Below are 27,584 nucleotides of genomic sequence, written 5' to 3' on the forward strand. Positions count from 1 at the left end.
GTATCTGTAACTACCTTGGTATAATATCCGGTATGTTAGTGTGTCTGTCCTTTGGGGCCAATTAAACCCTTATAATTGGTCACTATATGTGACTCCCCCATTTATTTATTTTATTTTTATTTTTTTCACAACAAATGTTAGGACACGGCACACTTCCCAATGGTGGACCAGTGCTAAGTTTATCATCCAAATGTTCCTGGATGTAAATAGCATGAGGCAGCAACCCAAAGGTCGCCTAAATAAATAAAACTGTTTTGAAAGGAAAAGGTCGAATGAGGTGCGTATGGGCCGCGACGGGTAAAATTTGGATGGAGTCCCCAGGTAGGACGGCTACCAATACCGTATGTCCCCTACCCGAGCGTGTTTGACCAGCGGGGGGGTCCCCAGGCAGGGCAGGTCTCACGCCGTTTCTCCACTGCCTGAGCAACCGACAAGAACGGGCAAAAATGTAGTTATCATGGTGGGGTTGCTGCTGTGATTCTACCCTCAAATCAGATCGGGCGTCTGATACCCGAACCAGTATCAGCTGAAAAGCTAGTTCCTCTGAATGAGCGTGTGGTCTGTTGACCAGGTATCTGTGGACAAGTTGGTACCATTGTGGTATCTGTGGGCAAGTTAGTTCCATTAAACGAGCGTCTGGTCTATTGACCAGGTATCTGTGGACAAGTTGGTACCGCTGAACAAGCGCCTGGCCGCGGTGGGTGCCCGTTGGAAAGAGCTAAAAGGTTTCAGGCGAATGGGTTTCTGACGGTGAGAAACATTCTCCTGTCGGACGAACAACACTTAAACAAAACATACAAACAACATAAAACATCCTGCAGGTTCCACCAGGAAGGACAACACTTTTCCCCAAGTGTCTCCTTTAAATCATCATGTGGACACCTCAGTTCTCTGTTGCGAACAGGGCCGCAAAGGGGTTGGCGGATTGGGGGTCCAACTTGAGGTCGTCCCCTTCTCCCGGGTGCCAAACTCTGGAGTGAATTAATGTTGAGAGGGCTGCGTGGTGTGAGTTGGGGTTGTTTTCGTCGTTGCAGACGAGTCTGTAGGAGTTGTCACGGTGCCAATGGATTTCGTCGAGTTGTGTGGGGGCAAAGTCGGGGTCGTCCGTATGGTTCGGTGGACGGTGGTGTAGTTTGTTTAGGAAAGTGATCAGGAAGGGATCGCTGGAGTCGAACTCGGGAGTCGCTGGGTGTGGGTCCTGTTGTATGAGGATAGTAGGGAGGCGTGCTGTGGCTATCGTCAGAGTCACAGTCGCTGTCTCTGCTGCTGCAGTCTGTGGGCGTTCCGGGGCGGGGTGTAGATTGTGGGGGTGGAGTCGGGGACGAGTCCGTGTCTGGGCTGGACGTGGCGGGGGTTGGTCTGGTTACGTTGGCTGTGGGCGGGGTGTGGTCTGCTGCGTCAAGCATGACGTGGTGGGCGTGGTTTGACTGTGCTCCATAAGCCTTTAACTGGTTTATGTGAAACCACGCAGTCTTACCATTTGGGTATTTGATTTTATATACCGATGGGCTTACTTTATCCGTAATGGAGTGCGGACCCGAGTATTTCGGAGACAGAAATGTGCTGGGGTTATACACAGACAAGATCACTTGCTGTCCTATATCATACTCCGTTGCATGTACTGCCTTATCAAAACAGGCCTTGCTCTGTTTTATTTTAGTGCCCAGTTTAACAGCGGCTGCTAACTGAGCCGTTTTTACATTCGCAACTAATTGCTCAACGGCTTTCTCGTGGGTGAGGGCCGTAACTTCAGGGCTGGTCAGGTCTAAACCTAACAAGTACTCTGTCCCTTTCATGGGGCGTCCGGTCATGAGGGTGTGTGGGGTGTAACCTGTGGAGGTGGAAACAGTGTTACGGAAAAACATCAGCGCAAAGGGGAGGACTGAGTCCCAAGTGGTGTTGTTCTGCTGGACCATTTTTTGGAGGGTGGTTTTTAGGGTCCGATTCATGCGCTCCACTATACCACTCGACTGTGGGTGGTACGCAATGTGAAATTTTTGGGTTATGCCAAATATCGTGAGGACGTTCTGCATGACCCGTCCCGTAAAGTGAGAACCTTGGTCCGATTCAATACTGCGGGGGAGACCCCATCTGGTAAAAATGTGGTGGGTTAGGATTTTGGCTGTGGTTTTCACGGTGTTGGTGAGTGCTGGAAATGCTTCCACCCACTTTGTAAACGTGTCTATGACCACCAGAACATATTTATAGCCATTCCTGCAAGGAGGCAATGGACCTATAAAATCAATCTGGAGGTTAGTCCAGGGGCCGTTAACGGGTCGGGTGTGGCTGAGTTGTGCCTTTTTGGCATATCTATCTGGGTTGTTCTGTGCGCAGATGAGGCAATTCTCAATGTAATGGGATACATCCTCTTTGAGATTTGGCCACCAACAAAGCTGTTTGAGGTGGGCTGCGGTGGGATCGATTCCCTGGTGTCCATGACCATCATGGAATAAACAGATTAATTGGTTCCTATCCTGCTTCGGAACTACATAAAGGGTGTCTTTTAACACCACACCGTCATGTGTGGTTATCGTATTTCTGTACGTCTCGTATGAGGCTGGAAACTTCCCTTTCACAATCTCAGTGAGAGCTCTATCCTGCTTCTGGGCCTCTACTAGATCTTCGATCCTAGTCTGCGTGACCTGAACTGCACTCACTGGCGCACTCACTGGGGCGCTTTCGGGGGGCTTCCAAATGTACCCGTGCCTGGATCCTGCCTTAGCCAGTGCGTCGGCGTTTACATTTCCAGGGGGGGAGGAACGATGGTGGCTGCGGACTTTTATAATGCCAAAGGTCCTGTCCTTGGCTTTTTGCAAAATATGGTGGAGTAATGGGGCTGAGGGGAGGGGTTTCCCATCCGCGGAAACAAATCCTCTTGTTTCCCAGAGGGGCAGAAATTTGGTGAGGCTGTTGCAAACGTATAGACTGTCTGAATATATGTCTGCTGTGCTGGGGAAGGAATCTGGGTGCTCTATAATGTAAGCAATGGCCGCAAGCTCTGCTGCCTGCGCGCCTAAGTGTCCGGGTAATTTTAATGCGATTTCCTCGAGGGCGCGTCCCTGCGCGTCCTCCACATAAATCCCACAACCTGTTAGGCGTTGCCCATCCAGGACTGTGGAAGATCCATCCACATAGATCCTAATGGGATCACACGTGTCCGGGTGAGGGGGGCTTTGAGATGGAGTGGCTAGTTTTCTGGGGGGTGTTTTCACGATAAAGGGGCCTGTATTATGGTGGGGCGAGATGATTTCACACTCATGGGGGGGTTCCGGGGTACTGCAGATTGTCCGCTAAGTATGTGTGTGTCTTGGTCCGTTTGACTGTGATGTCCCGTCCTTGTAAGAGAAGGGTCCACCTAGCAGCGCGGATTTGGCTGACGGTACCGTCTTTAAGTCGTCCGTCTAGTAAAAGTTGGGTGGGGGTGTGCTCGGTCAAAATGGTGATGGGGTTCAGTCCGGTAATGTATGAAAAGTACTGGACTGCCCAGAAAACTGCGAGCAGGTGCCTCTCACAGGCTGAGAATCCCTGCTCCACAGCATCTAAAATTTGGGAGGTATAAGCCACGGGGCTTAGCTGGTCGTGCCGTTCCTGCAGGAGCATGGCTGAAAGGGTGCAGTCTGTGGTCGCTACCTCTATGGCGTAAGGCGAAAGAGGGTTTGGAACTTGTAGTGCGGGGGCGGCTATGAGCGCCTGTTTTAATGATTCCACAGCATCCATAAGCTGCGGAAGCCATTCCCAGGGGGCTCCTTTCTTTAAGAGGTCTGAGAGGGGCGCTGCCTTGCTGGCGAAACCGTCAATGTGGTTTCGGCAGTAGCCAACCAGTCCTGAAAATGACCGGAGGGCTGAAACGTGCTGGGGAAGGGGCAATTTAGCGATCGAGTCAATCCTTTTGTGCTCGATCTCACGTTTGCCGTGTGTAATAATAGTACCCAAATATACCACTTTTTCTTCCAATATCTGGGCCTTTTTGGGGTTGACTTTACAGCCAATGGAATGTAGTAATTCCAGGAGTTCGTACAGAAGCTCAATGTGCTCTTCCTTTGTGTCTGTCTGCAATAGTAGATCGTCCACATACTGTACCAGACATTCGGGGCGAGAACATTTCGCTGGTCCATTTGCCAGCTGTCGGTGGAAAATGGAGGGGGAGTTGTGGAAGCCTTGTGGCAGGCATGTCCACGTGTACTGTTGCACTCTGAAAGTGAAGGCAAATTTATACTGGCACGCCTTTGCCAATGGAATGGACCAGAATCCATTACTGACGTCCAAAACCGTGAAATATCGGGCATGGAGTCCCTGTTTGAGCATGGTCTCGGGACTTGTTGCAACGGTGGGGGCTGCTACGGGGGTGACTTTATTGAGTTCCTGATAATCAATGGTCAAGCGCCATGATCCGTCGGGCTTTCTTACTGGCCAAATCGGGGCATTATTAGTTGAAGCTACCGATCTTAGGACACCCTGCTCTAATAAACTTTCTATAACCTTTAGGATTTCTCCCTCTGCTTCTAGGGGGAATCCGTACTGCTTTTGGGGTCTAGAGTCTGGTCCTGTTATTTGTACGGAGCCAGTCATCCGTCCACAGTCGTGCTTGTGGGTCGCGAATGCTGCCCTGTTTTTTTGCAGGACTGCCCTAACCTGTCGGTCCGTGCTGAGTGTGGTGGGGTTGAACCAAAACTCGCCTACTGCGCTAATTTTGTTCATGTAGTCCCCAATGTTGAGCGTTGCGGGGGCTCTAGCAGATTTTGCCATCTTCCAGACACACTGGTTGACTGGATCGAAAGAGAGGTGGTGGGAATTCATGAAGTCGATCCCCAAAATGTGCTCTGCTGTTGGGGGCAGGTCGACTAAAATTACAGGGTGTTTTGTGTTAATGGTTCCGATTTGGATGGGTACAGGGGTTGTGATGTGTCCCTGCTGTGAGTGGCCTGTGAAGCCGCTGAGGGTGATAGTGGCTGTAGTGGACCACGTGTCCTTACCAAGGGTGGAGGAATTTCTGTCCCAGAGAAGCTCGATCGGCTGTCCCCGAATTTTTGCTGCGACTACGGGTCGTCCTGACCTATCCCAAAGGGTATCGCAGACCCAACTGGGGGAGCCTGTACACCATCAGTCTGTTCCGGTCAAGTCTGTCTGATCCGACTGGGTGCTAACGCTATGTATGGGCTCTGCCTTTTTCTTAGTGAGAGTGCCTGTCTGTTGGGCTATCTGTGGTTTTTTAGGGGCATTGCATTCTTTGGCAAAATGTCCCAACTGTCCGCAATTGTAGCATTCTTGCGGTTTTGCTGGGGGGCTGCTCTTTCCCTCGTTTACCCAGGCGGGGTTGTGAAGAGTGGTTCTTACTGCCTGCACATCTGCGGCGGCTTGTTTTTCCTCGGGGGTTCTAGCGGCGGGTTTATTGTGAGCAGACTGTTCCCAAACGCGGGACAATCTTTTGACCACCCACTTCTCATTATGAGCTTCCTCCAAGGGGGTCATAATTACTATAGGCATTCTGTCCTGCTTCCGTGGCATGGGAGATACGGGTGCGGGTCCATTTGGCCATATTGTCTGCGGACAAATGGGCACGGTCTACGTTTCTGAAAACGGCTTCAAAGTGAATCCACAAGCGTCCTGCGAACGCTGTGGGGTGTTCAGACTTCTTCTGTCTGCACTTATTTAGGCCATCTACGGGGTCGCCCCGGTTATACCCAATCGCATCCAGGATCGTGGTATGCATTTCTGCAAGGGTGCCTCCTCCTACGTTCTGTGGGTCGGGAAGGGCTGCTGCGACCGGTGGGTCTAAGCTGAGGACCATGAGCTTTACCTTCTCTTTCTCATCCAGGCCGTACAAGGTCGCCTGGTGTTTGACGGTGGCAAAGAAATGGTGTGGGTCTGAAGCGGGGAGGAACGGTGTGATTTTAGCACACGCGTCCTGTAATTGAGTCACTGTGAGGGGGGTGGAATATAGGAATTCCGCCTCGTCTGCTGTGGCTGTGCGGGGGGTTGTAACAGGGTTCATGGGAGCCTGAACTACCTGCTGTGTGGGGGGTAGGGGTGCTTTCCTCCTTTGGGGCTTTCCCTGCGCACATGTTCCCTGAACGTATCTCTGCGCTGTCTCCTGCAATTCTTCCCAATCAGGACCGTCTTCCTGTTCTAAACTTTCCCCAAAGGTTTCTTGGAATCTTTTTTGGACAGAAAGCAGTGATTGCAGGTCTGCAATTTGCTTTTGGCACTTCGCATGGTCTATGGTACTCTGCCTTTGTTCCGTGCTCTCAAGGCTGCCTTGAGATCACTACATTGCTTCTGTCGCGTCTCCACCTGCTTCTCTGTCTCTTTCTTAAACAGGACTGCACACTGCGTGTCCTGTTAAGCCTTCTCATACTGGGATTGAAAACTGCTTAAATGCGCCAGACAAGACTGGTGACCCCGTTTGGCGTCAGACACCTCTTCGTCCTTGGCTTCTAACTGCCTTTTCAATTCCAGGTTCTCTTTCTCAACCTCGCATACATCGATTTTACTCATACGATGTATGCCTTCTATTTCTTTCCGGAGCGTCCTGACGACCTCCTCTGTGCCTCGCAATTGTGCCATACAGGACACGATTGCCATCGGCTTGCGCGCTTTTGCTAAGCTCTTCTGAGGGATTTCACTCATGTTCTCCCACCAAGTATGCTCTATACTTCCGGGACCTGAGTCGTCATTATTGCAGAAACCTCTCCACACGGGCCATCCTTTGCCGTGTAGAAATTTCTGAATTTCCACTTCCCAAATGGGACACTGTCCAACTTTAATGCTGCTGATCGGTGCGACCGCAAATTCTTCGGGGTTCATGAGGCGTTGCATTGCCTGCATGGCCATCTCTCTTATCTGCTTGCTTTGTTCGAATTTAAAACAGGGGGCTAAGGTGCTGTCGTAGATGCGGGTACGGATTGCGCTAATTTCCGAAAATACCGACTTCCGACAGTTTTGACGCAACAGAATATATCAGTTTTACCTTATAACCCTGTTCGTTACACATGCATACACACACTTCCGAATTGTGAATTATTAACCAGAACCGCTTGAAGACTTGTGTTTTTTTTTTGTTTTTGTTTCCAATTGGATTCTATTCAAATTTCTGGGGTTCTCCCGGAGTGGTTTTCCACTTCTATCTCGGGTCCCACTAGAGTCGCCAATTATGTTGCTCTTATTAGCCTTAGTTTTATTAGCTCTGAATATGTCACCTTTGCTCACGAGTCGCCAGGTATCTTTCTGATACCGCCACGTGGTTCAAGCTCGAGTTATGATTAATAAGACAGCACACCACTTAGTAAGATTGAAATCAACGGTCATTTATTATGTACAGCAATAAATACTTACACAATAATCCTACTTTCTATATCACTACCTACCACTACTGGCCAATACTTAACTTTTGGGAATGGCCCACCAGGTCAGGGAAACAAATAGCTTATCGAATTGGGTCTGACCTGCGGGATTCAAAAGGCTGATATGGGTCGATGGCTAGGAGTCTCTATCGGGTAGCGATCGCTGGAGTCAAACTTACGGTTTCTGATCGATGGTTCTTGCGAAGGTTGCGAGCAGGAGAAGAAGGGAGAGAGAGCGATCTGAACTTGGCCCCTCAATTTATAGGGCCCAGGGGCTTTCCGCCTCTTGGGGCAGCCCTTGACCCTGAGTCTCAAGTGATTGGACTTGTTCCCAATCACTTGGTTCGATACGCTCCAATAATGGGGCGATTCCTCGATCGGGGGGTGGTCGTTCACCTGTCTTTGTTTCGGCCACTGCTGGCGCCGAGAGGTCTGGCCCGGCATTCAATTGCTAATATGTTGCAATTGTTCCCAGGGATAGCCGATTAAACTGCAGATGTCTGTGTTGATGTGCTTCTAATGGTCGCAGTATCGATCTGGGCCGACTTCCCCAGAGCCGAATACGCTGTTCTGTCTGCAGCTGTCCGTTTGTGCCCTGTTGGCTGCTTTTCCCATCAGCCTTTTCGGATAGCCATTTTATATCGGGTTTTGGCCAAATTAATCAGGAATCAGCCATTTTAGGTGGCTACAAAGGGCGGCATGGCGGCGCAGTAGTTATCACCGCTGCCTCATGCCGGCGAGGACCCAGGATTGATCCCGGCCCGGGTCACTGTCCGTGTGGAGTTTGCACATTCTCCCCGTGTCTGCATGGGTCTCACCCCCACAACCAAAAAGATGTGCAGGGTAGGTGGATTGCCCACGCTAAATTGCCCCTTAATTGGATTTTTTTGTTGTTAAAACTCTGGTCAATATTAGAGGATTAACTTCAAGTCAAGCTCAGTTTTCATGTCCATTGGCTCGAATTTCTGTCTTTTCAACAGCAGTCGACTGTTTCTATGGATCAGTTTGTCGGCCGATGTTGGTCTAAGGGTGTGACATCACAGGGGCTGAGCTGGCATACCAAATCACCAAGCTAGTGATTGGATACACAACAGTAGAGGAATATACAAAGGATTATACAGAGAATCCAAAGGGGGATATATCGTAGACGCCCTGCTCAAAGAGGGTTGTAAATTTGAGGCTATCATTGTGGGCCAACAGAATTTACAATTTCTATATGCTTTGCATACCATGGATATATTGAGTAAGGCTTCTGGGTCCAGGATACTGTGGGCTTCTATCAATGCTTCGGAGCTACCCAGCATCGAACATCATCTGAAGAGCATGCAGTGTCGGGTCACTGGAAACATCAGTGTCAGAAAGTCAAGCAAAGCCTCTACTGGTAAGAGTCGTGTCAATTGTTAGGCAGATTGTAAGAAGACGTCACTGCCCGACAAGCTTAGCAATCATACTCCATATCATAATGGATGCATCCCCAAGGTTGCAAATAAAGCCAACCCCAGTGATCGTAATGGTGAGAATGCAGCCCTGAGTAGGCAAGAGGGCCAGTCATTTTGTGTTCTCCGTTTCACTGAACACATTGATTTGATTACTCCACTGGAGCCCACTCGTATTCAATGTTTGAAGAAGGAAGGCATGCAGGTGTTCTGGGCAAAGCTGGACATGGGAGAATCTCTCCAAATGGAGAAAATCTGATTCGCCATCCGAGGGTCAGACGACGGTTTCCACAGAACGTGGGAGCCATTCACCCAATTGTTCCGGGACCTGTTTGTGGCCAACGAACAAGCAGAAGAATAGCCAGGTAGCCAAGAATCAGGGGAAAGTAGCCGAGGCGGGGGAGGGAGGGATAGACCGGGGGGAGGCGGGGGGAGATAGCAGCTAAACCTAAGAGAAAAGAAAGGTGAACCACAGGAGAAGGGGGGGAGGGGGAGAGGGTGGAAGAGGGAGGATACAGGGAACAATAGAGGGGAACCAGTGAGGTGGGGGGGAGGCAAGGGAATGACAGCCGGAAGTAGGGCATGGGAAACAATAACAAACTTGGCATCTACAGGAGCAGAGAACAAGGAAAATCCAGGCGAAAGATGGGAGGAACGGCTGAAGCGGAGGTGATTGCGAGACGACAACAGTAGTGAAATCCGTCCTGGAGAAGCAAGCGACAACACCAACACCAGATCCATTCACGTATTGCCCTCTGTAATTGTTTTGTATTTGCTTCCCCGGCGCCCAAATGTATATGTACCCCCCCCCCCAGTTCCCCACCCCCACAAACAGATGCCTACTTTTGTGCTAAAAACAATATTGCCAATTGTACAGAGCTGCTGTTGTTGAGCTAGAACATAATACCCTACCAGTTATTTTATTCTAACTTTTTTGTTGTTGTTTATTTTGTTTTTTGTGCGTGTTCCCTTCTCTTTTATGTATATATATATATATGTATTCTATTTTGTGTACATAACGGTAAATATATTTTATTCAAAGACCCAATAAAAAACATTTATTTAAAAAAAGGTGGAAATGGGTGCCAATGGTAATATGTTTCCTCTCTGCATTCTAGAGGCTATGTATCCAAGTAACATGTTCATGTTGACAAACACCCAATTGACCACATACAATGGTTCATTGATTCCGTGTTTAGGGCCCATCAAGATTAATTGCAAAAATAACCAATCATAATAGAAAGCCCAAGCCTTTTGCATCGTTCAGATGGCTGGACCTGATTTCACAGAACTACAATATTGCACGGATTCGAACCCGGTAATGATTCATGATATTGGTCACCACCACAGAGTGAGCCAAGAAGCAAGGAACAGCAGGAGATCAACTACCTCAAGACAGATAAGGAGAAGTACAAGAAGAGAGTAGGAAATTAAATTCAACTAAGAAAGGAGTCTGAGGAAGACTATGAAGAATTAAGGTAGAAAAGTGATGAAATCAACATTGCAGCAGGTAAACTTCAAAGTAAGACTAAATTTATGAAAATACAACTCTCACAACTGTAAGATATACACGATCAAAAGTGCATTTACTGGCAGAAGGCGAACAACATCCAGAATCCTGTAACTGGTACATGGAGTGCGATACAAGTCTCCAGGGTTTGACTAGGACCAAGCTCCGATGAGGTTATTACTTTTACTGGTGCTATGTTGCTTCAGAATAGATGTCAGATCAGAATAGTCCATGATCCCAGACTGATGGAAGACTCTATCGCAAACCGGACAAGGCCGCAGCCCAAGTCCCAGGCAGAGTCTACACATTCTACTGGCACAGAGAAGAGTCATTGCAAATCTATTCTAGAATCTAGAAATGTTATTCTGTTTCCTGATCAGATTGTTTGATTGGGCCTCCTCTATGTTATAACTGATGAGTCTACATGTTCCTGTTACTGTTTTATACCATGTATACTGATCTCCGATAACGGTTGTTGAATTGTAAATAGTTAACTTTTATCTATTTGAGGGAGATTGTTTTTAATTGGAAAAAGAGGGATGTTGTGCTACATCCTGTTGTAGCATGTTAGTTACAGTTCAGTAGGCCTGAAGTCTTGGTGGGCATATGTAGGTTAACTTTGACACTTGGAACTTTTCACAAATATACAATAAGGTTACATGCGAGGAGCTGTCTCTGTGCTTGCTGATATACACACAGCACTGTCCAACACCAGACTGAACCTGGGTGTGGGTCATATGCTCTCTTACATCACTATGTAAGCAGTACTGCACTCAGTCCCACATTAACCTTATATGTGCCAGACCCTTTTCACACACCTCCCCTAAGTCTTTATTCAATGTATTTATGTGATGTCTTATGGCTTACATTGTTATTACTATCATACACTTACATTGTCATTGTCATTACTACATTATCACTACCCCATTTCTCTCCTTCAAGTCTTTGAATTCAAAGATTCAAGGCAGCCCAGAAGCCTTATAACCCTTCGATATTTTGTTCGCACTACTGTGAGAGGAATAGGCTCTGTTGTTCCTGGTTGTCCCTCTGGAGGCTGTTCTACTATCTGTGCATGTTTTCTTCCATTCCTCCGTGCTGAACTACACTTGGTCAGTTCGGTCATTGTGCATATTAGCGCGTCTCTTGCGGGTGAAGGAACATTGTGCTCTTCTCCTTGTTGTTTATTTCACTTCTTCCATCATCAGGTGGGTTATCGCAACATATATGGAATTTTACATTTCAAAAATGGAACCCTAATTAATTCCCACTTGTTCCACAGTTTTACCCAAATGTTTGCATACTTTCTTCTTTCCGTGTTGTTTTTCGAGCTTATAACCCTTTTCGTTCAGCTTAGGCAAGTTGAGATGTCTTTGTTTCAGAGTTATCTTTCATACAAGTTTGACAACTTCACCTGGACATTCAGACCTGTTCAGAATCTTCCTTCCAAGGCCGCTGACTGCTCCTTGAACGCTTGCAATTCACTTGTTAAATCATCAGGCTGCTTCGTAGAATTTCTATGGTCTGCTTTCATAGTCTCTATTTGCTCTTCGCTTTTGAGTTTCTCAACCTTAATGTTGTTTAGATTGGAACATACTTCAAACAGTTCATCAGTTTTGGTTGTTAATTTTGCCTTCAAGCAACTGTTCTGATGCATCAGCAATTCTTTCCCCTGTTCCAGACATTTTACACAATGCTTACTAGAGACTTCTGGGGCAAAATTCTCCGTAATCGGCGCGATGTCCGCCGACTGGCGCCAAAAACGGCGCAAATCAATCCGGCATCGCGCCGCCCCAAAGGTGCGGAATCCTCCGCATCTAGAGCGGCCGAGCCGTAATCTTGAGGGGCTAGGCCCGCGCCGGACTGATTTCCGCCCCGCCAGCTGGCGGGAAAGGCCTTTGGTGCCCCGCCAGCTGGCGCGGAAATGAGGTTGATGGGCGGCGCATGCGCGGGAGCGTTAGCGGCCGCTCACAGCATCCCTGCGCATGTGCAGTGGAGGGGGTCTCTTCCACCTCCGCCATGGTGGCGACCATGTCGAAGGCGGAAGGAAAAGAGTGCCCCCACGGCACAGGCCCGCCCACGGATCGGTGGGCCCCGATCGCGGGCCAGGCCACCGTGGGGGCACCCCCGGGGCCAGATGGCCCCGCGCCCCCCCCAGGACCCCGGAGCCCGCCCGCGCCGCCTTGTCCCGCCGGTAGGAGAGGTGGTTTAATCCATGCCAGCAGGACAGGCATTCTAGCAGCGGGATTTCTGCCCATCCGGGCCGGAGAATCGCCGGGGGGGGGGGGGCCGGCAACCGGCGCGGCACGATTCCCACCCCTGCCGAATCTCCGGTGCCGGAGAATTCGGCAACCGGCGGGGGCGGGATTCACGTCAGCCCCCGGCGATTCTCCGACCCGGCGGGGGGTCGGTGATGTTTAAAGTTCATCAAGTTTTCGTTGAAGATTTATCCTTGTTGAATGTGCTTCTCCAAGTTGGGTTATTTACATGTTTCAAGTGCCCTACTTCCTGTAAGCAACATTTCAGTGCTCTCATCAGTTCTTGTTTTTCCTTTGAAAACTCATCTTTCGTATGTAAAGTCGGTTCTCTCGGTTCTCTTCTCCAGAGCGCTAAGTTTTCCATTAGGCTTGGCTCTTGGATAAGTTCAAATTGTTCTGGATGAGTGGAGTTCTGATCCATGGTTGAAAAGTTGTTAAGGTGTAGCTTTTGCTTTAAAAGCTTTCTGAATTTCAAGATGGCATTGCTGTTCACTTGGGGACAAAATGATTTCCTATGTTTGCCAGTATTGGGAGGCTCCGCTACAATGGCGATCGTGCTCAGCTTGAATAAAACATCCACCTGCCTGGATCAACTGCCTGCAGAGTTCCCTTGCTCAACGTTTCACTTTAAAATCACAAATTTGTCGAATCCTACCTTTTACTTTCTCCCAGCTGAGTCTTGAAGTCGCGATTCTCCCGGATTATTTAATTAATTATATTTCTGATTTGGAGACAACTCGGGGATTGGATTTTAGTGACTGCGTTTTTTTTTCAACCAGTACCTCTGACTCTGAATTATTGAAAGATTTCTCAGGACTTAATGCAGCTGCACACTGGGATTAGAGGCTGGACGTCCAGAGGAGGTTCAATGCAGCTTTCTACTGCAGTGGTGAATTTTAAATCTCTGCCCTCAGATTCCAAGCCTTTCATTGGAGCTTTTCACTGGCAATGTCTGCTCTGTGTGTCCGCTCCTGGAGCTTCTTTTCAGGTTGGGCTGCTTTGTTGAATGTTTCTGTCTTCCAGAATTTTAGTTTTTCTCTACAAAGTCTTGGGTTTTTCCACAAGCTGCCGCCATGTAGTGTGTTGGTTATAGTTACATAGGTCTGAAGAAGTCTTCATAGTTATCCATAGGTTATCTAGGAAAGGCATTTCCCAGCCCATCCAGCTGGCGGCATCTTTCGGTCTTGCCGAAAACCATTGAGCGGGATTCTCCACTCCCGCGCCGAAGTGCCCACGCCGTCGTGAACGCCGTCGAGATTCACGACGGCGTGAAACGGCCCCTATCCTGACCGATTCAGGGCCCGATAATGGGCTAGGAGCAGGGCCGCGTCATCTACACGCGCCAGGCCTTGTCGCCGCGTAAAGGCGGCGCCGCATAGATGACGCGGCCGGCGCCGGATAACTGACGTCACCCGCGCATGCGTGGTTGCCGTCCTCCCCGAGTCCGCCCCACAAGAAGATGGCGGAAGGATCTTGCCGGGCTGCGGAAGGAAGGAGGTCCTCCTTCAGAGAGGACGGCCCGACGATCGGTGGGCACCAATCGCGGGCCACCCCACATTTGAGGTACCCCCCGGTGCAGGATCACCCCTCCCCACCCCTGCAGGCCACCCCCCCCCCCCCCCCAGCGTTCCCGCGCTGTTCCCGACGGCAGCGACCAGGTGTGGACAGTGCCGGGGGGAACCCGCCGTTTTGGCCTGGCCGCTCGGCCCATCCGGGCCTGAGAATAGCGGGGGTGCCGGAGAATCGCCATTTTGGGTGTCTCCGGCGATTCTCAGGCCTGTGGCCCGTGGAACTCGACGGGGCCGTTCCCGCTGCTTGGGAGAATCGCGGGAGGGCGTCGGACCGGCGTCGCGGGAAAGTTTGGCGGCCCCAGGCGATTCTCCCAACCGGTGCGGGAGTGGAGAATCTCGCCCAAGCATCCCCCTCCCCCAACCACCCCCCCCCCCCACCCCACCCCCGACCATGGAGGCATTGCCAGTGACCAATACAAATGGCCATTGACTTTGGCATCCGCCATCGGAAAACCTACCCGGGGAGACCGTAAAATCCCAGCCTACGTCTCTATTGATTCTTAGAACTATTTACAAATATATTGTAAACCTTGGAGTTGTCTTCAGGTTTGCTTCTACATATGGGGCGGGATTCTCCAATATCGGCGCGATGCCCGCCGACCGGCGCCAAAAACGGCGCGAATCAGTCCGGCATCGCGCTGCCCCATAGGTGCGGAAGTCTCCGCATCTTGAGCAGCCGAGCCCTCACCTTGAGGGGCTAGGCCCGAGCCGGACTGATTTCCGCCCCGCAAGCTGGCGGGAAAGGCCTTTGATGCCCCGCCAGCTGGCGCGAAACTGACTTTGCCGGGCGGCGCATGCGCGGGAGCGTCAGCGGCCACTCACGGCATCCCCGCGCATGCACAGTGGAGGGGGTCTCTTCCGCCTCCGCCATGGTGGAGACCATGGCGAAGGCGGAAGCAAAAGAGTGCCCCCACGGCACAGGCCCGCCCGCGGATCGGTGGGCCCCAATCGCTGGCTAGGCCACCGTGGGGGCACCCCCCGGGGCCAGATCGCCCCGCGCCCCCCCCAGGACCCCGGAGCCCGCCCGCACCGCCATGTCCCGCCATCCCAAAGGTGGTTCAATCCACGCCAGCTGGCGTGGGTTGACAGCGGCGGGACTTCGGCCCATCGCGGACCGGAGAATCGCCGGGAGATTCCCACCGACCGGCGCGGCGCGATTCCCACCCCCGCTGAATCTTCGTTGGCGGAGAATTCGCTACACGGCGGGGGCGGGATTCACGCCGGCCCCCGGCGATTCTCTGACCCGGTGGGGGGTCGGAGAATCGTGCCCATGGTTCTATCCAACCCTAGACTAACCCTGGGTGAGGCTTATGTGCTCTCTTACTTGACTGTGTGGCCAGTACTGTACTCAGTACCATATTAACCCTATAGGTGCCAGACCCTTATACTACACACCTTAAGAGGTGTGGTTATGTTTCTCAGGTACAGCAGTGTAAGGAATGTGATGTAACGCATCATGTGACTTCTGGACATTAGCAGTCTGAAGAAGATACCTGTGGAGTGAAGACCTGTGTACATGCCGAACTATCCTTGAATAAAGAATCTACGATATTGTGTTACTGACCCCTGTGCACAGAGGTAGCTACTACAAAGGTCAAGATAACATAACAGAATCCTGTACCTCTGAACACATGTCGCTGTGCCTGCCAACTAGTGTGCTCCTTTTATCCGTATTTTTATCCATAAATGACTGCTTCATTGTAGAGATCTATAAAATAATGAGGAGCATAGATAAGGTAGATAGTTTACATCTTTTCCCAAAGGTAGAGGAATCTAGAACTAGAGGGCATAGGGTTAAGGTGAGAGGGGAGAGATACAAAAGAGACCAGAGGGGAAATTTCTTCACACAGAGGGTGGTGAGCATCTGGAACGAGCTGCCAGAGGCAGTGGTAGAGGCGGGTACAATTTTGTCCTTTAAAAAGCAGTTAGACAGTTACATGGGCAGGGTGGGTATAGAGGGATATGGACCAAATGCGGGCAGGTGGGACTAGCTTAGTGATAGAAACTGGGCGGCATGGACAAGCTGGGCCAAAGGGCCTGTTTCCATGCTGTGAACATCTATGACTCTATGCTGTTATCCATGGACGATTTCACAGGAGATCTACCAATGGGGATAATCTATTATAAATGAACTTCCTGCTTTCCCTTCCTCCCAACTCTAGCTATTGAAAACGACACGAGCCTTAGAGCACTTGAATACCCGGAATGAACAGTCAAGGAGATTGGAAAAATATAAAATTGAAAAAAATCTGGAAAAATTAAAGACCATTTCAACTCAGAAGATCTTGACTAACCTCCGAAAGGTGGGCACAATCATTTTAGTTGCAGTAAATACATTGTTTCATAATGTAAATGTTTATACCACAACATAGAAGGGATTTGTAATGTTCATGGAGCAATCATTAGACGTTAGACTGAAGAACTAAAATGTGCTTTAAATATGTTTAATTTGATAAGTAACAGGGATATTATAAGTCAGTTGAACGACATGAGTCAATCTCCCATTGTAATAAATGGGAGAATATGGTTACATTCTTACCTGTCTCATTGGCTGGGATTTTCCAGCCCTGTCATGATATTCAAACACACACATCATGATGGACACACTAACAGGCAAATCAGAGTACACAACACCACAACCAATCACAGACAAGAACACCAACCACATAAAAAGCACGAGCACGACACCTGGTGGTCGGTAGGTCTGGGGAGAAGGGAACAAGAAAGAGCTGTTAAAACATCACAAGCAGGGAACCCCCCACGTGCAGAGTGCAAAGACCAAACTGTAAATAGTAAGTTTAAATAAAGTAGCGTTGTACCATATGCAACCGTGTTGGCTCATCTGTGTGTCAGAACACCCAACACCACATGGTACAGGAGTGGATCGATACCTGCCTACCAACCTGCCATTCTGGACATGGACCACACCGGCAAACCGCAGCCGATGCAAGTCGCGGGGAACCTAGGTACCAACTGGAAGCTCTACAGGCAGCGATTTGACCTGTACATCCGTGCCACCGAAAAACAGAATGTCTCGGATGACACGAAGATTGCAATGCTCCTCTTCTACGCAGGTCCGCACGCCACCGACGTCTTCAACTCACTGGTGTTCGAAGAAGGCGAAAACCAAGCCAAATATGACACGGTCATCCTCAAACTGGACCAGCACTTTCAAGTTGAAATAAATGAAAGTTTTGAAAGATACCTCTTTCAGCAACGCCTGCAAGGTAAGGAGGAGCTTTTTCAACCCTTTTTGACGCACCTCCGGATTCTAGCGCAGTCCTGCGGTTACGGCACCACCACAGAGTCCATGATCAGGGACCAGATTGTTTTTGGCGTTGCCTCTAGTGGCCTACGCCAGCAGCTTCTTAAAATGAAAAGCCTCACCTTAGCGTCTGCTGTGGAAGCCTGTGTCCTCCACGAAAATGCTACCTGCCGTTTTGCCCGATTTCAGGCGTCCGAGTTGGCACGGAGGGGGTCCCCAGCCGTCGAATCGGCAAGCCAGGCCGCCCACGACGTCGAACGCATCCAGGCCGTCGATTACTTCCCGACCCACGGCCCGGACGACAGCGGCCGCTTCCCGCGCTTTTCGCGGTCTCCCGCGCAGGTGCGCGCCAAAAATAACGGCCACAACGAGGGACGCACTGCGCAGGCGCGCCCACCGCAAGATCGCACTGCGCATGCGCAGTGGCGCAACGAACGCCGTGACGTCATGACGTGCGGCAATTGTGGAGCTCTACATTTAAAAGGGCAATGTCCTGCAAAAAACCGACAGTGCCACAGATGTGGCACGATGGGCCACTACGCAGCCCACTGTCGTTCGGCTCAACCCATGGATCCGGCGCATCCTTGACAACCTCGCAGACGAGTCAGGACCGTCCAGCCCACGCATCAAGACTTCCAGTTAAGTGATGCAGATGACCAGGATGCCTTCCGAGTTTCCGTCATTGATGTCAACAAGGTCAATGCCATCAATCCAGCCGATGAGTGGTGTGCCACCCTGACGGTCAACCCGAACTCGTCGCAAGCCCATTAGACTGGACTTATAATACCGTTCATATGTTTAACAAGTTGCACAATTTTACATGATAACCTGTTGTTGTTTATCATTCCAGATGTCGTCTGACTGGACAACTGTTCAAGTTTTTTTTTCTTCTTCTCTCGTTCGCATTTATGTTATGTTATGGTACAACTTGGTTCATGTGACGCACCCGACATCGCCCCATGTACATAGTTCCGTCATATGCACATGCTGCACACGACACACACACACTCTTAGATGCACTCACGACACGATCATATTTATTACCACGTAGGCACATATCTTTGTAAAAAGGGGGGATGTCATGATATTCAAACACACACATCATGATGGACACACTAACAGGCAAATCAGAGTACACAACACCACAACCAATCACAGACAAGAACACCAACCACATAAAAAGCACGAGCACGACACCTGGTGGTCGGTAGGTCTGGGGAGAAGGGAACAAGAAAGAGCTGTTAAAACATCACAAGCAGGGAACCCCCCACGTGCAGAGTGCAAAGACCAAACTGTAAATAGTAAGTTTAAATAAAGTAGCGTTGTACCATATGCAACTGTGTTGGCTCATCTGTGTGTCAGAACACCCAACACCACAAGCCCTGTCAAGGCTGGACCTGCTGTGGGAGGTTCAGCAGCCCAGCCGAAAGTCCACGGACTCTCAGCAGGACTGGATAAGCCTGGCAGCAGGTGGGGCTGGAAAATCCAGCCCATTATATTTGTGTTGCCATTTCTCTCTGCCTCTCTTCTGCTGCTGCCTCGCCTTTTTCTTCTATTTATCTCCCTTTAACTCTTTCTACTTTTCGATCTGTGCTCTTTTGATTATCTCTCTGATCTGTAACTTCCTCAGTGCTGTCCCTTTAAGAAAATCACTGGTGGCCAGGAGGAATTCAATGCAGGTTTCCTGGGTAGACTCACTGGTATATAACGGGAGTAGGCAGCAGAAGCTCCAGCCACTTTCATACCATCTTTAAAAAGCAACATCCGTCTTGCAACCTGCTGGAGAAGCAGATAAAATAGAAAAAACAACCCGTCCTTTCATTTCTCTTTTAACAGTCCAAAGATGTGCAGGTTAGGTGGATTGGCCATGCTAAATTGCCCCTTAGTGTCCAAATGTTTAGGTGGGCTTAAATAGAGTGTTCTTTCCGAGGGTCGGTGCAGACTCGATGGGCTGAATGGCATCCTTCTGCCCTGTAGGAATTCCGTGATTCTAAATCATTTCTTTGCACTTCCTATTCACAATTTGATTACATTTGGGCAGAATATTGATCACACAAATGCCATTGATACCCAGAGGGCAACAGGATAGGACACCATCCACGAGAAGAATATCAAACTTGCATTGAACTGCACCGAATGTACAGCATAGGAAAGGCTATTTGCCCCAATTATCTGTGTCAGTGTTTATGCTGTAACCAAGCCTCTTGCCAATCTTCATCTAACATTATGGAGTATAGCCTATTCTTTTCTCCCGCGTGGGTATTAAATGCTTTTCACGTCAACTAGTCCTTGTGGTCATGAGTTCTACTTTCTAATCACAATGATGCTTACTTCAGCGGTATTGATATCCATGTTGTATTGAAGGAGATTGAAGTCAGGAGGTACAGACTAGACTCCTGGGTATACGGACCATCAAACCTGCCAGAACTGTCACCTTTGCTTCTTGAATGGAGGAAGGTGACATGAGAACTGACTGCCAACTCCCACACTCCCAGGACTGTGGAGCTGTGCTTCTGGAAGTTAAAACAACCTGAGCAATGCTGGCAAGTTAATACGCAATGTTCTTCCTTTCTTCCTTTCTGTCCCTTGGTCCCAGTCACTCTTCAATCTCTTAAAACAATACTTGTACACCTCACCTTTTAGCATTGCTAATGGAGTTAAATCAGTGAGGAAATTCATCCCTCCTCTTCCTGGTGGGTGGGATGGTGTGATGTAGCAGGGAAAGCTGTCATTAATGATTACTGAGTTGATTTGTGGTGGGGACTCAAAGAGAAAATGTGGATCTCAAGACTTCCCTTTCTATGCCTTCCCCAGATCACTCAGGTTTTCCCTGCAACTCTTCAAATTCATTAATTCCCAAGACTATTCCTATGGCATTTGAAGTCTCTACTACACTTTCCCCTTTGAACTACCAACACAACCTGCATATCCACTCCTTACCCTTGCTCCATTATCCTTGATCTCACTTATAATCCTCATTCCACTCTCCCCGATCCTGCTCACTTCCCGAGGGCGATGCCAAGAATGCAGAAGCCCCTTTTATCCTTAGCCCTTCTCCATTAAGACCATAAGGCCATAAGACATAGGAGCGGAAGTAAGGCCATTCGGCCCATCGAGTCCACTCCACCATTCAATCATGGCTGATTTCAACTCCATTTACCCGCTCGCTCTCCATAGCCCTTAATTCCTCGAGAAATCAAGAATTTATCAACTTCTGTCTTAAAGACACTCAACGTCCCGGCCTCCACCGCCCTCTGTGGCAATCAATTCCACAGACCCACCACTCTCTGGCTGAAGAAATTTCTCCTCATCTCTGTTCTAAAGTGACTCCCTTTCATTCTAAGGCTGTGCCCCCGGGTCCTAGTCTCCCCTGCTAATGGAAACAACTTCCCTACATCCACCCTATCTAAGCCATTCATTATCTTGTAAGTTTCTATTAGATCTCCCCTCAACCTCCTAAACTCCAATGAATATAATCCCAGGATCCTCAGACGTTCATCGTATGTTAGGCCTACCATTCCTGGGATCTTCCGTGTGAATCTCCGCTGGACCCGCTCCAGTGCCAGTATGTCCTTCCTGAGGTGTGGGGCCCAAAATTGCTCACAGTATTCTAAATGGGGCCTAACTAGTGCTTTATAAAGCTTCAGAAGTACATCCCTGCTTTTATATTCCAAGCCTCTTGAGATAAATGACAACATTGCATTTGCTTTCTTAATTACGGACTCAACCTGCAAGTTTACCTTTAGAGAATCCTGGACTAGGACTCCCAAGTCCCTTTGCACTTCAGCATTATGAATTTTGTCACCGTTTAGAAAATAGTCCATGCCTCTATTCTTTTTTCCAAAGTGCAAGACCTCGCACTTGCCCACGTTGAATTTCATCAGCCATTTCTTGGACCACTCTCCTAAACTGTCTAAATCTTTCTGCAGCCTCCCCACTTCCTCAATACTACCTGCCCCTCCACCTATCTTTGTATCATCGGCAAACTTAGCCAGAATGCCCGCAGTCCCGTCATCTAGATCGTTAATATATAAAGAGAACAGCTGTGGCCCCAACACTGAACCCTGCGGGACACCACTCGTCACCGGTTGCCATTCCGAAAAAGAACCTTTTATCCCAACTCTCTGCCTTCTGCCTGACAGCCAATCGTCAATCCATGAGGCACCTTACCAAAGGCCTTTTGGAAGGCAAGATAGATAACATCCATTGGCTCTCCTTGGTCTAACCTATTTGTTATCTCTTCAAAGAACTCTAACAGTGATCAGGTTTGTCAGGCACAACCTCCCCTTACTAAATCCATGCTGACTTGTGCTAATCCGACACTGCACTTCCAAGAATTTAGAAATCTCATCCTTAACGATGGATTCTAGAATCTTGCCAACAACCGCGGTTTGGCTAATTGGCCTATAATTTTCCATCTTTTTTCTTGTTCCCTTCTTGAACAGGGGAGTTACAACTGCGATTTTCCAATCCTCTGGGACTTTCCCTGACTCCAGTGACTTTTGAAAGATCATAACTAACGCCTCCACTATTTCTTCAGCTATCTCCTTTAGAACTCTAGGATGTAGCCCATCTGGGCCCGGAGATTTATCAATTTTAGATTTCTTAGTTTCTCTAGCACTTTCTCCTTTGTGATGGCTACCATATTCAACTCTGCCCCCTGACTCTCCTGAATTGTTGGGATATTACTCATGTCTTCTACTGTGAAGACTGACGCAAAGTACTTATTTAGTTCCCCAGCTATTTCCTTGTCTCCCATCACTAGATTACCAGCGTCATTTTGGAGCGGCCCAATGTCTACTTTTGCCTCCCGTTTGTTTTTAATGTATTTAAAGAAACTTTTACTATCATTCCTAATGTTACTGGCTAGCCTACCTTCATATTTGATCCTCTCTTTCCTTATTTCTCTCTTTGTTATCCTCTGTTTGTTTTTGTAGCCTTCCCAATCTTCTGACTTCCCACTACTCTTTGCCACATTATAGGCTTTCTCTTTTGCTTTGATGCATTCCCTGACTTGCTTTGTCAGCCATGGCTGCCTAATCCCCCCTCTGATAACCTTTCTTTTCTTTGGGATGAACCTCTGTACTGTGTCCTCAATTACTCCCAGAAACTCCTGCCATTGCTGTTCGACTGTCTTTCCCACTAGGCTCTGCTCCCAGCCGATTTTCGGCAGTTCCTCCCTCATGCCCCTGTAGTTACCTTTATTTAACTGTAACACCTTTACATCTGATTCTACCTTCTTTCTTTCAAATTGCAGACTGAATTCTACCACATTATGATCACTGCCTCCTAAGTGTTCCCTTACTTTAAGATCTTTTATCAAGTCTGGCTCATTCCATAACACTAAGTCCAGAATGGCCTGTTCCCTCGTGGGCTCCATCACAAGCTGTTCCAAAAAGCCCTCCTGTAAACATTCAATGAATTCCCTTTCCTTGGGTCCACTGGCAGCATTATTTACCCAGTCCACCTGCATATTAAAGTCCCCCATGATCACTGTGACCTTGCCTTTCTGACATGCACTTTCTATTTCGTGGTGCATTTTGTGCCCCTGGTCCTGACCACTGTTAGGAGGCCTGTACATAACTCCCATTATGGTTTTTTTGCCTTTGTGGTTCCTCAACTCTACCCACACAGACTCCACATCATCTGACCCTATGTCGTTTAGTGCCATTGATTTAATTTCATTCCTAATTAACAAGGCAACCCCGCTCCCTCTGCCCACCTCTCTGTCTTTTCGATAGGTTGTGAATCTCTGGATGTTTAAATGCCAGTCCTGAACCCCCTGCAACCACGTCTCTGTGATGCCTACCACATCATACCTGCCAGTCACAATCTGGGCCACACGCTCATCTACCTTGTTCCGTACACTGCGCGCATTTAAATATAGCACCTTTAATTCTCTATTGACCGTCCCTTTTTGTTTTCTTAGTGTGGTGGACCTTGGTTTACTGAACCTTTCCATACACTGTGTCATATTTTGTGAGATGGGGACTATCGTAACCTCTCCTGAGTTCTGTCTTTTCGTGCTTTTTTGTATTCCTAAGCAGCTACGCTTCCCACTGATTACTTCACCTCTTGGTTCCCTGACTTTCCCTTCCCCCCCCAATCTCTAGTTTAAGGTCCTATTCACCACCCTATTTACTCTTTTCGCCAGAACACTGGTCCCAGCTCGGTTCAGGTGGAGACTATGCCAACGGTCTAGGTCTCTTTTGTGAGGGCCACGAAGAATCCAGCACGAGTTTTAAGGATACAAAATAATAACATTTATTTACAATAACATATATGTATAACAGCAGCAGCATCTTCCCTTGCTGCACACGCCTTCCTGCTGGTTCCTAAACTGGCCAGATTTATTGATACTAGGAGTTTACTAATGGTTTATCCGCCCCCCTCATTGGGGAAGCTCATACTCCCACAGGATTGTGGGATTGTCATTAATCCCCAGCCAATGGTAAGTAGGCAGGTTATAACATCCCTCCCCCCCAAAGTCCAAGGAATCCACCGAAGACCCTGGCGAAGGAGGGCGTCGGACCCGTTTTGCCGCAGGCTGGACACCATTTGCACGCGGCGCTGGATCAGGCGGCTTGTAACGAGACGGAGACCGGCGCTTCCGTGATGAACGGCACAACGGTTGTACATCCACGGCCCGTGGACCCGAGGATTCCCCCTCTGATGCATCCTGTGTCTCCTTCTCGGAGTCAGAGTCTGCTGCCTCCGTCATGTCAGCGTCTCTATCTCCATTCAGTTCTGTAACGACCTGCGCAGGCTTCAAGTGAGGCACCAGTGGAAGATTGTGAGGACTACCTTCCCCTGTCTCTGGTCTCTGCGGCTGTAGAAATGAGCTCCGGGGGCGGGGAATCTTTTGAGGGGATAGTCTTCTGGACCGAACGTGGTCTACATGTTTGTGCTGGAGACGACCCTGGGCTTGCACCTGGTATGATATAGGGCCCGTTTGGTGAAAGATTACACCAGGAACCCACTGGGCACCACCAGCAAAATTCCGAACGAACACTGGGTCACCGGGTGCAAACTGCCGAATCGGCCGATGCCGAGAAAATCCCTGTCCCTGCCGTTCTTGTGTGCGGCGTACTTTTGCGCCAATGTCCAGGAAAACCATACTAAGGCGGGTGCAAAGTCTCCGGCCCATTAGGAGTTCTGCGGGAGCTACCCCAGTCACCGCGTGGGGGGTGGTCCTATACGTAAACAAAAAGCGAGCCAGTCTCGTGTCCATTGATCCGGAAGACTGCTTCTTTAGGCCTCTTTTGAATGTCTGCACTGCGCGCTCTGCCAACCCATTTGAAGCCGGGTGGTAAGGGGCAGTGCGGATATGGCGTATGCCGTTCATCTTTGTGAACCTCGCAAACTCCTCACTCGTGAATGGAGTGCCGTTATCCGTGACCAGCACCTCGGGGAGGCCATGCGTACTAAACGACAAACGCATCTTTTCAATTGTTGCGCAGGACGTTGTCCCCTGAATCTTATGCACCTCTAGCCATTTAGACTGGGCGTCAATTAATAGAAGGAACATGGATCCTTGAAAAGGGCCTGCAAAATCTGCATGCAAGCGTGCCCAAGGCTGCCCTGGCCATTCCCAGTGATGTAGGGGCACGGCCGGCAGAAGCTTCTGATGCTCCTGGCAAATGGAGCAGTTTTGGGCCACCTTCTCAATGTCGGTGTCGAGGCCTGGCGACCAGACATAACTCCGGGCCAACATTTTCATTTTGGTCACACCTGGATGCCCATTGTGCAAGTCTCTTTGTATCAGCTCCTGGCCTTTTTCCGGGACAATCACACGCGTCCCCCACAAGAGGATGCCGTCTTCCACGCTGAATTCTGACAGCTTGGAGGAAAATGCCCGCAACTCGCCTGGGAGCTGTCTATGCTGCCCACCATACAGGACTATGTGCCGAACCTTTGACAGGACTGGCTCCATCTGGGTCCACTCACGGTTCTGTGATGCCGTGACAGGCAAGGTGTCCATAAAATTTAGGGTTGCAACCACCTCACCGGTCGTGGGGGTCGACATGGGGCCGGTCGATAAAGGCAATCGGCTCAGTGCGTCGGCATTTGTTATCTGCGTACCTGGTTTGTGCTCCAGAGAATACTCGTATGCAGCAAGCAACAAAGCCCAGCGCTGTATCCGTGCGGAAGCAATGGGCGGTATTGGCTTATCCTCTCTGAAAAGTCCCAGCAGAGGCTTATGATCAGTCACGATAGTGAAATGGCGGCCATACACGTACTGGTGGAAGCGTTTCACCGCAAAAACCACTGCCAGGCCCTCCTTCTCAATCTGCGCGTACTTTTTCTCTGTTGCAGTCAATGTGCGGGAGGCGAAAGCTATCGGTCGCTCGGCCCCGTTCTCCATCTTGTGGGACAGGACGGCCCCAATACCATACGGGGATGCATCACATGTGACAAGCAAAGGCTTTCCAGGATCATAGTGGGTTAGTAACCCAGACGACGACAATTGTTGCTTTACCCGCCGGAAAGCGGTTTCTTGCAGCTGACCCCAAACCCAGGTGTGATTTTTCTTTAGCAGAAGGTGCAAAGGGGCCAGCGTAGTTGCCAGATTGGGGAGGAACTTCCCGTAATAGTTTACGAGACCGAGAAAAGAACGAAGATGCGAAGTGTCAGTCGGGGCGGGGGCCTGTTGAATTGCACGCACCTTCTCTGCGACGGGGTGCAAACCTTCGCGGTCCACCCGATAACCTAGGTAGACTACTTCCTTTGCCTGAAATACGCACTTTGTGCGACGTAAACAGACTCCAACCTCCGAAAGGCATCTAAGGACAGCCTCCAGATTTTCCAAATGTTCCTGCTCCGACGTCCCTGTAATCAAAACGTCATCTAAGTAGACAGCAACACGTGGTAAACCTCTCAAAATGCCCTCCATAACACGTTGAAAAATTGCGCAGGCAGAGGATACTCCAAAGGGCAACCGTGTATATTCATACAGACCCCGGTGTGTATTAGTTGTTACATATGGTCGGGAGGCAGGGTCCAGCTCCAACTGCAGGTAGGCGTGACTCATATCTAATTTTGTGAACGAAAGTCCACCTGCAAGCTTCGCGTAGAGATCCTCCATGCGAGGCATTGGATATCGGTCGAGTCGTGAAGCCGTATTCACTGTAAGTTTATAGTCGCCACACAAGCGAACTGTGGCATCTGGCTTCATTACAGGTACAATTGGTGCTGCCCAGTCAGCAAAACGGACGGGCCTGATAATACCCAAACTCTCCAAATGAGTGAGCTCCCCTTCTACCTTCTCCAGCAAGGCGTAAGGCACCGGGCCGCCCAGAAATAGCGCGGCGTGGCTCCTGGTTCGACTTGGATACGGGCCAAGTCCCCTTTTATTTTCCCCAAACCAGGCTGGAATACATCTGGGTATCGTCCTAGCACCTCAGTCAACCCTTCAGAAACTGTTTGGAGGATGTGCTGCCATTGCAACCGCAAATGGTGCAACCAGTCCTGACCCAACAGGCTGGGCGCATGGCCGCGCACCACGATAAGTGGGAAACGCCCCTCCTGGCGTCCATAGACAACAGGGGTCATTGTAGTTCCTGCAATGTCCAGTGGTTCCCCCGTGTAGGTGGCCAACCTGGCCTGTGAGTCGGTTAATGTAAGGGTCTGTATACCCTGCTTGATGCGGTCGAATGTCCTCTGGGCGATCACGGAGACCGCTGCGCCAGTGTCCAACTCCATCTCAAGCGGGTGGCCATTGACCCGTACTGTCACCTTAATGGGGGCCACACGGGGAGCTGCCACACAATGCAACTGCAGGCAGTCGTCCTCCATCTCCACGTCCTCAGGAGTAGTCGCCGCAGGTTCATCCACATGGAAGGTACGGCCCGTGGGCTGGTCCCAGTTACGGCCCCTGGGCTGGTCCCAGTTTTGGTCGGAACGACGGCGCCTCTGGCGCCCCCAGGACCGCCGTCCGCGATGGGGTCGGCGTCTACAAGTCTGACACGGAACATGGCTCCTCATCCATTGGTTCTGGAGAAGGCTCCCTTCGGGGAGGAATGTCCGACGGCCACTGGCGTCGGTCCGGACGTTGCCTCACCCAAGGTACCGCAGCAGTGCGGGGGGACGTTTTCGGACGGAAGGGGTTGCGCCCCAAGGCATGCACTTCCAATCCCTGTAGCTCCTGCACTCCTCGTTCTGCGCTCTCTCGGGACAATACTATTTGAATGGCCTGTTGAAAAGTCAA

At 49.7% G+C, this 27,584-nt stretch overlaps 1 protein-coding gene across 1 annotated transcript in view; it reads left to right on the forward strand.

The window, feature by feature from the left end:
• The window catches only part of LOC140384821 (uncharacterized), a 63,634-nt gene that overhangs the window by 26,098 nt on the left and 9,952 nt on the right, over positions 1 to 27,584 (forward strand). The window contains exon 2 of the mRNA XM_072466792.1: positions 16,275 to 16,415. Within this exon, the coding sequence (XP_072322893.1) occupies positions 16,275 to 16,415 (141 nt within the window). The remainder of the gene's footprint in view (positions 1 to 16,274; positions 16,416 to 27,584) is intronic.

This window comes from Scyliorhinus torazame, chromosome 10 (genome assembly GCF_047496885.1).
Source record: "Scyliorhinus torazame isolate Kashiwa2021f chromosome 10, sScyTor2.1, whole genome shotgun sequence".
Lineage (NCBI taxonomy): Eukaryota > Metazoa > Chordata > Chondrichthyes > Carcharhiniformes > Scyliorhinidae > Scyliorhinus > Scyliorhinus torazame.